This window comes from Bolinopsis microptera, chromosome 10 (genome assembly GCF_026151205.1).
Source record: "Bolinopsis microptera isolate Bmic1 chromosome 10, MBARI_Bmic_1.0, whole genome shotgun sequence".
Taxonomy (NCBI): Eukaryota; Metazoa; Ctenophora; class Tentaculata; order Lobata; family Bolinopsidae; genus Bolinopsis; species Bolinopsis microptera.
In genome coordinates, this window is record NC_087081.1 from 29,779 (window position 1) to 39,516 (window position 9,738).

General features: G+C 37.6%; 1 protein-coding gene across 1 annotated transcript; it reads right to left on the minus strand.

Moving 5' to 3' along the window:
* Positions 1–3,190: 3,190 nt before the first annotated feature.
* Positions 3,191–8,700, minus strand: LOC134822376 (uncharacterized). The gene is made up of 11 exons (XM_063833404.1): positions 8,618–8,700; positions 7,681–7,815; positions 7,250–7,371; positions 5,960–6,109; positions 5,677–5,840; positions 5,368–5,504; positions 4,922–5,030; positions 4,166–4,270; positions 3,706–3,884; positions 3,427–3,492; positions 3,191–3,278 (listed from the first exon to the last, which is right to left on the minus strand). The coding sequence occupies exons 3-9, from the start codon at positions 7,369–7,371 to the stop codon at positions 3,856–3,858; spliced, it is 816 nt and encodes a 271-aa protein (XP_063689474.1). The 5' UTR covers positions 7,681–7,815; positions 8,618–8,700; the 3' UTR covers positions 3,191–3,278; positions 3,427–3,492; positions 3,706–3,855.
* Positions 8,701–9,738: the final 1,038 nt, after the last annotated feature.

Genomic DNA, 9,738 nt, shown 5'->3' on the forward strand with positions numbered 1-9,738 from the left:
GGTATTACCAATTAGTGTCAAATTCATGCCATACACCCAACGCGGTGCTATGAATATGATTATGTAACTTGCGGTTCATTGAACAAGTGGTTTTGAAACAATTTGCACTGCAATAGCCCCTAAGCTTATTTAACAACATTCCTCATGAATATGAGGTTAGCTTGCTCAATGGACATTTTTAAAACATTTTTCAGGGTAACTTCATGATTACTGTTACTGAAGTTCCATGTTCTGCAAAATATCGATTGATGTGCCCAAAATCTATGCCTCCCAATAACCATCAAACATTAGCCTCAATATTCAATAATCGTACAACTAAAACTCTATAAGTATAAGTACAAGTACAACCTAGCGCCATCAATACGTCCTATTTAATTAGAACCTTTAAGACTGGCCTCCAGCTCGCTGCTCGACATTTTTAAGATTGAAGCAAATCGAGGATGTTCAAAGGGTGCAGGATGTTCCACTCGACAAAATACCGTTGGAAACTAGTTGGTGCGCCCTAAAATGACTTTTCCAGATCCAGTCTTAACCTTAAATTGTACATAACTCATTAGCTGAAATAGCTCTTGTAGCGCGATGCGCTACTGTACAGAGCTGAGATGAATTGACATCGTCAATTAAAAATAGCTCTAATACGTCCTATTGGAACAGCTGTAAGCAGTAAGACTGGCCTCCAGCTCGCCAATTTTTGAGATTCAAGCAATTCGATTATGTTCAAAGGGTGCAGGATGTTTAGCTCGACAAAATACCGATGGAAATTATTTCGGTTTATATTTGATATTTCGACAAGAAAGCGGCGCTCTACTTGGATTTTACTAATTCACTCGCCAGCGCGCGCTATCGCGTGTTTTTAATGCCGTGATTTCATTGGTCACCTCTATATCGCGCATTATTTGTGACAGCACAGTGTCAGTTGTTTTCACACAATTTGTCCACCGCGCGTGCAATAAACTCAATTTAAGCTCCGATTTCCTATAATCCATGGCGAGTGAATTAGTGAAACCGGCTCTACTTCGAAGAAATTTAGTCTTAGACGAGTAACATCCGTCACGGTCAATTATATGTATAACTCGCTTTCCTTCTTGCACTGGTGAACCTCCACAAGACGTGATGTGCCCTATTCGTCCTTATTAACTTTAAGGCTCTAATATCTACAGACTACAGACCCTATTATACTACTACATTACCTAGCATTTACAAGACGGAATATTTTTGCAGTAGCTAAAGCATTTGGGCATAAGATTCAGTTAACTGTTAATGATGTATATTGCATTTTGATTTAGTTATCAGTAAATTTCATTAATTATCCTACGAAAATTGTAAATTGACTTGTTAAATTATCATAGATTGAATTTCCATCACAATTAAACTGTCATCTAATTCAAATAGTATATACTGGATATGATAACACTCAATAACAGACGAGCCTGACTGTCAGACCGATCATCCACTCTGCCACTAATTGGGTCTGCTTTTTAATTGTCTAGGCAGTTTAATTGACGATGTCAATTCATCGCAGCTCGGCGCATCTCGCCGCTGTGAGAAGCCTCATTGAGTGCGCGGCGCGGCACAGTAACGCATCGCGCTACAAGTACAACTAGGCAGTTAGATCACAGCTAGGGGGCCCTCTCGTCTGGCAGCAATCAGAATCAGGTTGGTTGGCAGCTGACGGTTTAGTTCATAACTGTATGTGGTACAATAAAAATAAGCCAAGTTTGCGTTTGTAAACAAAATCCACTTCGTACGAATAAGTTATCATTATTTACAGATCAATATATTAATCAATAAAAATAGTTTAATATTCCACTTTAATTAAATGTCCAGGATCCCTGATTACATTCACAGAGTGTGCTCTTTAAAAATAAAAAGTTATGAATTCCTTGAAAATTCTGAAGAAACGATCGTTCACTCGTTAACTTCTTTGTAATTAAAATTGTAATTACTGATGTAAACTTAGATGTAAACTAGCAATTATCACCTCAAGCAATTATCACCTCCTCAGCCTCCTGAACATGTGCTCACTATTAATGTAAACAAACAATTATCACCTCCCCGCCAGTATCCATATCTATTAATCACTCGAAAAGACATTCTACTGTAATAGAATAAATGTCAACGAATTTAAATAAAATGTCAGCTAAATGAATAATGAAAAATGAGATGTTGTGACCAAATGTAACCGTTTTACAGTAAATTAGGTCTACGTTAAAAATATAACGAAATAGAAATTAAATCTTATGTCGTTACATGTTAACATCAAATTGGCCCAGGTGAATTAAACTTGTACATATATACTAATTGGTGGATACAACTCAAATAAAAATTTTTAAGGAATTCGATAAAAATGAGGCAACATTAAAATTAATTAATCATCGAACCTACCATCTGAATGTCAAAAGTATTTGAGATCATTCTTATTCATTCTTATCATTATATAAAAAACAGATGATTTTTATTGGAAATTTCGCCAATTTATCAATACTGGACTATGCAGTAAGTATGTAATGCTCTCCAATCTTTTTGAACTGAGAACTCTGTATTATGACCAAGATAATGTAACTTTAGGGAACATGACACGTTATACCCAAATAAGGGCATGGCTTTAGGGAATCTACGCAAGTTCGAAATTCAAAAGGTCTGTTTACAAAAGCTCAATGCTTAAATCTCATGAATATGAATTTAGAGGGAAATCCGTAAATATTAAAACTTCTACATAGCACGTGATACCCAAATAAGGGCATGGCTTGTGTGAACATTATTTCGGTCCTCCTTCAGTTTCAAGGTTAGAAGTACAGAAAACGGGTTTTCAGAGCCAATTGTTGCATCGTGTCCGATCCAGTTTTAAACTGTCATACACGCTGAAAACTATGATTCCAGTTGGCAAGTCTGTCAGTTTTGAATGTCTTATTTTCGGAAATGAGAGCTCAATCACCAAATGGCATCACAATCATCACAATTTATTTCTTCGACATCAAAACTCTGAATAAATATCTTACAATCGTCCCCAACAGTGCGGGACCCACATTTTACTATCGTTTCGTTTCTGATTAAAAGATGATACAAAACAGTTCCCTGCTATAGAAAGCAGAAACCTATAATACAGACAGCTAATAATTTCAGGACATCTGATAATTAACCTGCTAATAACCGACACTAGGAGAATAAATGATGAAAATGTTTGTGAAGGAGCAGAACTGTAGACGGGACAGGCGAAACCCCTCGTCAGGATAGTATTTCCCCGACGTAGTGCAAGTTAGAGTTTCTTTGATCTGAACCTGAGGGTTTAGTCAATGTTTATTTCAGTTTCCTTCTAAGTTTAGAGAACATATAACTAGCTGACGTTTATTCTTTTTTGAACTCTCAAGAAAATAAACGCCGAAATTTTCAAAACTGTAAAATATTTCCTTGCGTTTAGAATCTTACCGTTCGATCAACGCAGGTTACAGTTATACTCTCTCCGACCCCATATCTTGTATCTTTACTTTCAACCTGGTAATGATATTGTTTGTGAGTCGTTTGGTGAGTGACGGCTGTCCATTAGATTTGAGATCTAACACTTGCGAGTCCAGGAAGATTACCAAGTCAATAGTAATAATAAAGTAATAATGCCGGCTAATCCAAACTTTCTAAGAAAAATTTAAAAATAATTTCTAAGAAAATTGAAAGAATCCCCCTCAGCTGAAGTAGTTTACCCCGACTCACTTTATTAAGCGGTTCAAGTTTACCACTGTAGTACTCTCTAATACTAGGACACGTCTTGGTGTACTGTTTACACACAAAGGGATACTTTTTATCGGCCAGTCGGACATCAGCCACCGACCCTCCAGACTTGTGTCCATTATAGCGTACTCTTCACCCGCGTAACAGGTTATCAGGGTTCTCTGAGAGTGTACTGTTAAGTTACATCATCAGGTGCTTAAGAAAGTAGCTGAGGATCCATTGGAACAATGCGATCTCCTCGGTCGACTCAGCCGAATGATAGGAAACTTTATAATTGAGGGTTAAATGAGGAGGGGTACCTGTTAAAATTTCAAAAAAATTCCTAGGATACCCCTTCAGTGCCTAGTGCATACTGTAAACATAATGGTGTGGCGCCAAAAATTAGTGTCACGTGACAATGAAGTGCCACGTGATAATGAAGGGTAGTTACTAGTTAACCCACCTTCAGCCCAGAAACTGAATTTGCTGGAATCGTCGGCAGGTTGTGTCCAGAGCCAGGTGCCAGAGTACCGTTCACAAGTTAGTCCTATCCAGGCTTGCTCTATATCTGAACATGAAGCCAGTGTTAGAATTACATTTAGCTTATGATAATCTAGAGTTGGCACCAGTAAAAGTGTAAAACACAACATTAAAAGTTTCTCCTGAGCACTACTGAGCGCTACAGAACAATTCTTTGTAACTTTGTTTGAAAAGCATTAATACATACGTGTTTTGTTTATAGTCTAAATCTCGGTTTTTTAAACGGTTCGACTCTAGGTCCGTAAAGTGCTCACGCTCACGTGCAAGATAACACTAATCAGATGATAAGAGTTTTACTCCACGTGCAAGATAACACTAAGCAGATGATAAGAGTTTTACTCCACGTGCAAGGTAACACTAAGCAGATGATAAGAGTTTTACTCCACGTGCAAGATAACACTAATCAGATGATAAGAGTTTTACTCCACGTGCAAGGTAACACTAAGCAGATGATAAGAGTTTTATTCCACGTGCAAGATAACACTAAGCAGATGATAAGAGTTTTACTCCACGTGCAAGATAACACTAAGCAGATGATAAGAGTTTTACTCCACGTGCAAGATAACACTAATCAGATGATAAGAGTTTTACTCCACGTGCAAGGTAACACTAAGCAGATGATAAGAGTTTTATTCCACGTGCAAGATAACACTAAACAGATGATAAGAGTTTTACTCACTCTCTTGTTTGAGAAGTCGGGTGACAGTATCCGCCTCTTTTCTGCTCATAATACTCACTAAATGACCGTTTGTCATCCAGGACCTACAGTGTTCTTCGGCTGCCGACACCTGTAAATAAGGGACCGTCACTTAACCATATTTTTTAAATTTGCTTGGTTAAAATGTTTTAAAGTAAATTCCCATCAGTCATATACAGCAGGGTTCGGACTCTACGGCGTAAGACTCTACGACGGCGGGTTAGAGTCTTACGCCGTAGAGTCCCGGACCCCGCCAACTATTCCGGCACATAACAGACGGGAGTCGTTTGATAATTTATTGTGCGGTTTCTTGCATAGCACAAGACATAAATATACCAAAACAAACAAAAACATGATAATATAATTTCTAGCCACGTACTACTCCCCCACTGTGAGTAAACACAGAACACTGATGAAATCATACTTACAGTCATAGGAACGCTGATAAAGTCATATTTAGGTTCCACCACCTCCATATTGTAGTCCCCCTCAGTGCTCCTCACGTTTACGTAAGCTGTTACTTGTCTCAGTTGTGTTGTGCCTCGTGCAATACACTGATATATTCCTACCACAGGCATTATATTTAGCTGATAAATCAAACAACTTAAAGTAAGATAAGGTAGCGGGAGATGGTGTAAGTTTGAGTTACAAGTAAAAGCGATTTGATCTCCTCCGCCAGTTGTTAGCATACTTCATTAGAAAATAGGGCTAACTGGAACCACAACATAAACACGAACCTAAATCACTCTCATTCGGAGAGACAAACTCTATCGAGCTCTCCAACACATTGGTCTCGGAGTCTTGTCTGGTTGTGGACTTTCTCCGACTAGAGAAGCCCAACTGGTTACCGTTCTTTAACCAGTAAAGTACTGGCATCATACTTCCTTCTACCCCAATAAACCTGAGGGTTTGTTGATTTTGAGTTTTTGTAGTTCAATTTTATCTTTTAATTTTATTTCAGCGTAATAATTTGCACGGAAACTAAAAATAAAATGAACGGAAGAAGAGACCGGTACTTACTCGGCCAGGTTGATAGAACACTTGAGAGAGAATGTAGGATATCTGTTTGTAAAGATTATCTGAGACTTGGGCTGCTCTACAAATGTAATCTGAGCTGAGACCGGGGGAATTATATCCATGCTAACAATCTGAGTTTTCTTGCCAGCACCCCTGTGGAAGGTTCTGGAGTAATTGACCAGTGAGTGACCAGTTAATGACTAGTTAGTGACCAGTAAGTGACCAATTAGTGACCAGTTAGTGACCAGTTAGTGACCAGTTAGTGACCAGTCTCGGCACGGGTGTGAAGTGTGAACACATCGCTACAAGAATCAGGAGACGTTATATTGACAAATTGGGAACCGGACAAATTATACGAAATTATTAGAATATGCAGAATCAATAGTTTGTCAAGGACATACTACCACGAGGTTTACAAGGTTTACTGTCACGAGGTTTACAAGGTTTACTGTCACGAGGTTTACAAGGTTTACTGTCACGAGGTTTACAAGGTTTACTGTCACGAGGTTTACAAGGTTTACTGTCACGAGGTTTACAAGGTTTACTGTCACGAGGTTTACAAGGTTTACTGTCACGTGAAATGACCACGTTGCCCTGGCCGTATCACATGACCACATTTTCACGCGCTGAGAGGAGGCAGTTTTAAATATATGTTTTAAATATCCCTGTAGGATACATAATATAATAAAAACGAGCATCCTATTTTTATATATATTATATATAAAATAGGATGCTCGGTTTTCATAATTTTTCCATTTTCATAAATATTTTGCTCCTTTTATACTGCATGATGTTTTGTTTCCTCATTTCTTCGTTATACTTATCAATGAATCAGACCGTTTAAATTATTACCGTGCCGTCTAAGCAATTCTGAACAATTTAATTAAAACAACTTTAATTAAAATTGTGTTTGTATGAACCATCTCTGTGAATGAAACTCAGGTATGTGCTCATAAGGAGCTACGTGTCACGTGATTAGAGTGGGTTATCGTATGTTTTATTTTTTAATGCCAAGGTCACGTGACAAGATGACATAGTCACGTGACAACACGACAGTCACGTGACAGGATGACAGTCACGTGACAAGATGACATAGTCACGTGACAACACGACAGTCACGTGACAAGATGACATAGTCACGTGACAACACGACAGTCACGTGACAGGATGACAGTCACGTGACAAGATGACATAGTCACGTGACAACACGACAGTCACGTGACAGGATGACAGTCACGTGACAAGATGACATAGTCACGTGACAACATGACATAGTAACGAGATGTCACTCACCCGACCGTCACAGAGCAGGTGTAAGATGTACCGTCATCACTGTTAACGTTTGTAATCACAAGTCGTCTTCTGTTGTCTTGGAGCAGGAATTTCTCGCTTGTTTCTACTCTGGAACCATCCATCTGATAGAAAACACTTTACTTAATATATCTGTTATATTAATTAAATTAAACATACTTGTTATATTACTTCGATTATATAATCAATGTTTAATTTATTTTGAACTGTGTAAACTTGAACTGTCTAATACTTAACCAATACTTTACTCTAAGCACTCTTATCTAAAGCACTCTTATCTAAAGTGTTCCTACAATTCATATTATATTAGTCAAATACTTAAACTAATAAGTAAAGCAGTAGTCCTAATTATTTCACATTATATCGGTTAAATACGTAAACTAATAAGTAAATTAAAGTGTATCACCATGTACCTTATTCCAAGATATACGAGGTGCTGGTTTGCCAATACCGGAGCAGTATAGAGTAGCCTGTCCTCCGTACGTGCTCTCTCCGTCTACCGTTACTATATTACTCGGTTTTATCAGGTTGGACGCTTGAACCTCTCCCTGGTATTTAGCTGATTTTAAACTTTATTGATCAGTTTTATTTATTTATTTTCGTGGGATTTAGTATGGTTAGTTTGGTGGATTGTTTCCTAATTGTACCCTCCTACGGACTGTAACATGGAGATGAGCATTGCAAAATGTAGGATTTAGTGGTGGGTACCTGGTATGTAGCAGATACGACTTTCTTAAAAGGGGCTATTACTGATTCAAGAAACTAATATCTCTGTACTTAGCGATTGAAATGATTTATGTCTGAATAAGGTTTTGAGGTTTGATAATAAAAGAAAAAAAGCCTGCATTTGTAACCGCAAGGCGGCAAGGAGGCCGGGGGTCCTGGTTTGCAGAAATCGGGGTTTTGTTTTGTACGCGTTCTGTATGTTCATCCATATTTTGGGAAAGAAATGGCCGCGGTGAATCGGGGTTTGTATCATGAAGCTACGGGAAAATAACTTTTATGATCTATATATTACCCGCTGAGACATAGCATTATATCAAGTTGAAATTAGGGAATCGGCCACCTTTCTGTAGTAAATGGGATTTGAAGAATTCAGAGACCATGAAATAATGAAATTGCTCGTATAAATTTGTGTCGCAAAGTTTGAAGGTGTTACTGGGATTACTTCCGCGTCCACGTACAGTTTAATACGGATATAGACATATAAATATACACAGCGACTTTACCTTGCATTATAAGAAGTAAGATGATATATAGCTAAATTTAGATTGTAAATACATAAACTGAACACATAGTCAATAAGTCTTTTCTGAGTTTATTTTGAAGGCAAAGTGAAAGTGAACTCACGACAACGCGCAGGGTATATCTCTGTAGTAAGTACTCAGTACCGTTATAAGTTGTTTTACAGTCGTACACCCCCTTATCTTCCCGGTCAATATACCTGGTAAAGATGTACCGTGTATTAGAACAGAAAACAGGGAAATAAAAGTGTTGTGAAATACGTCAATTATAATATTATAGACTTAAATTTATTTATAAAGAAACTGTTTATCATGCATCAGTGGTTTTTCATACTTAACTGAGGGATTGAGCAAGGTTGATACGTAGCAAAAACCTGTTTATTTTAGTTTTCGGTGGACAATGGCAAGGCAGATATTCCAAATCTTGATTTCAGACACTTAAACTTTTCTTTATGTGCAAATTAGCCAAAAATCTATCAGACGAGACAGCTCGATGGCAAATAAGTTAGAGGTCAGTACACAGCACTGTCTGTACAATATGTACAATGTGTACAATGTACACAGCACTCTTATGTTAATCTCTACCGTCTACTGTCATAAGTAAAGATTACTTATTTCCCCTTATCATTCGCCGTACAACAAGGTTTACAAAAGATAGCACTATATATATTACAGTGAAATAATGTCAGATCAGCGTTGCTCCGTATATAATACTTCTCCTTATACTGTTATAGTTATACTAACATGATTATATAATATATATATACTAACATTAATTATACTAACTAATTATACTAATTAATTATACATATTAATTAATTATACTAACATGATTATGAGAGCCCCCTCCGAATATCTTTTGTCTTCCCAAAGTAAGTTTCTCGGGGGAGAATGAAACATTCGTCGTTCATCTGCTATCTTTTCACCGTTTTTGTACCTTAAACAGAACGCAAAATCAATCTCAACTCTCGAAAGGAAGAAGTGAACATGAGCTTATTAAAAACTAATTAGAAAACTAGTCACAACCCAACTAAAACAAGCCAGAAACCCAAAACTGAAGTTGGAAACTCACCAGACAGCCTCAATTTTGGGGTAACTTTCAGGTAGGATGCATGAGAGGGACTGGTAATCCTTGTTCTTCTGTACGGATACTCTCTTGCCGTCCCCGAAATCTATTGACTCTCTCGGTCCATCGTAGTAGTTTATCTGTTTGAAAAAATCAGGTCA

What these genes read in the sequence shown, in the direction of transcription:
- LOC134822376 (XM_063833404.1), bottom strand. Translation starts at nt 7,371, where the DNA reads ATGGATGGTTCCAGAGTAGAAACAAGCGAGAAATTCCTGCTCCAAGAC. An exon ending in ACCTGCTCTGTGACGGTCGG is followed by an intron (nt 6,110 to 7,249) that starts GTGAGTGACATC and finishes AACCTTCCACAG; the next exon opens with GGGTGCTGGCAAGAAAACTC. An exon ending in TGTTCTATCAACCTGGCCGA is followed by an intron (nt 5,841 to 5,959) that starts GTAAGTACCGGT and finishes ACAAACCCTCAG; the next exon opens with GTTTATTGGGGTAGAAGGAA.